Source organism: Apteryx rowi, unplaced genomic scaffold, assembly GCF_003343035.1.
Source record: "Apteryx rowi isolate R43461 unplaced genomic scaffold, aptRow1 scaffold_610, whole genome shotgun sequence".
NCBI lineage: Eukaryota > Metazoa > Chordata > Aves > Apterygiformes > Apterygidae > Apteryx > Apteryx rowi.
Window position 1 is genome coordinate 389,466 of NW_020450884.1, and position 1,034 is coordinate 390,499.

The window sequence follows — 1,034 nt, forward strand, 5'->3', positions numbered from 1 at the left end:
CGTCTTTCGGTCTCTTGAGCTGCACTTTGAGGCGTTTCATGCCGATCTGGAAGCCGTTCATGGCCTGGATGGCAGCCTGGGCGCTGGCCGGGTTGTCAAAGCTCACGAAGCCTGCGGGGACCGTGGGGACAGTGGTGGGCACGGGCCACCTCAGCATGGGGTCACTTGGGGGGGGGGTCACAGGGGGGGCTCTGATGTGACCCTGGAGTTCATGACCTGGTGGCTCCCAGAGTGGGGAGCCCGCGTCCCCAGATGTGGGGTGTCCCCAAAGGTGGGGTGTCCCCAAATGTGATGTCCTTGGGTCTCCCAGAGGGGGTTCCCTGTGTCCCCAGATGTGGGGGTCCCTTTGCCCCCAGAGGGAGGGGGAGGGTCCCGTGTCCCCGTGCTCCTGAGCGTGGTGTCCCTGTGCCCTGGCCATGGGGGTCCCTATGCCTCTGGATATGAGGTCCCAGGACCTGGTGTCTCTGTCACCCGGTGCAGAGTCCCTGTGTCCCCAGATGTGTGGGGTCCCAGGACCTGGTGTCCCCATGTCACCCAGTCCAGGGTCTCTGTGTCCCCACATGTAAGGGGTCCCTGGGTGTGGTGTCCCCATGTCACCTGGTGCAGGGTCTCTATGTCCCCAGATGTGTGGGGTCCCAGGACATGGTGTCCCCATGTCACCCGGTGCAGGGTCCCTGTGTCCCTGGATGGGGAGGTCCCCGCCAGGGTGTCCCCGTGCCCGTACCGAAGCACTTGCTCTGGTTGGTGGCCCGGTCCACGAAGACCTTGGCAGAGATGACGTTGCCAAAGGGCAGGAACATCTGGAGGATCTCGGTGTCGGCGAACTCCTGGGGCAGGTGGTAGATGAAGATGTTACAGCCCTCGGGGCCTGCGGAGGGAGCGGGCGTCAGAGCGGGCACGTGGGGCACCCCGGCGGCACCCCCAAACCAGACCCCTCCCCCCCCCTTCCAGGGGGCACCCCCAGACTGAGATCCCCGTGGGGTACCCCCAAAACCAGACAGCACCCTGATAGGGCACCCCAAGACTCTCCCATC

General features: G+C 65.2%; 1 protein-coding gene across 1 annotated transcript in view; it reads right to left on the minus strand.

Annotated features, from left to right (window-relative positions):
• Nucleotide 1: 1 nt before the first annotated feature.
• CELF3 (CUGBP Elav-like family member 3) overlaps nucleotides 2-1,034 on the minus strand; it is a gene marked incomplete at both ends in the record, with an annotated part of 8,927 nt that continues 7,894 nt past the window's right edge. Inside the window, 2 exons of the mRNA XM_026083692.1 lie at nucleotides 2-111; nucleotides 725-868. Coding sequence (XP_025939477.1) covers nucleotides 2-111; nucleotides 725-868 — 254 coding nt within the window. The remainder of the gene's footprint in view (nucleotides 112-724; nucleotides 869-1,034) is intronic.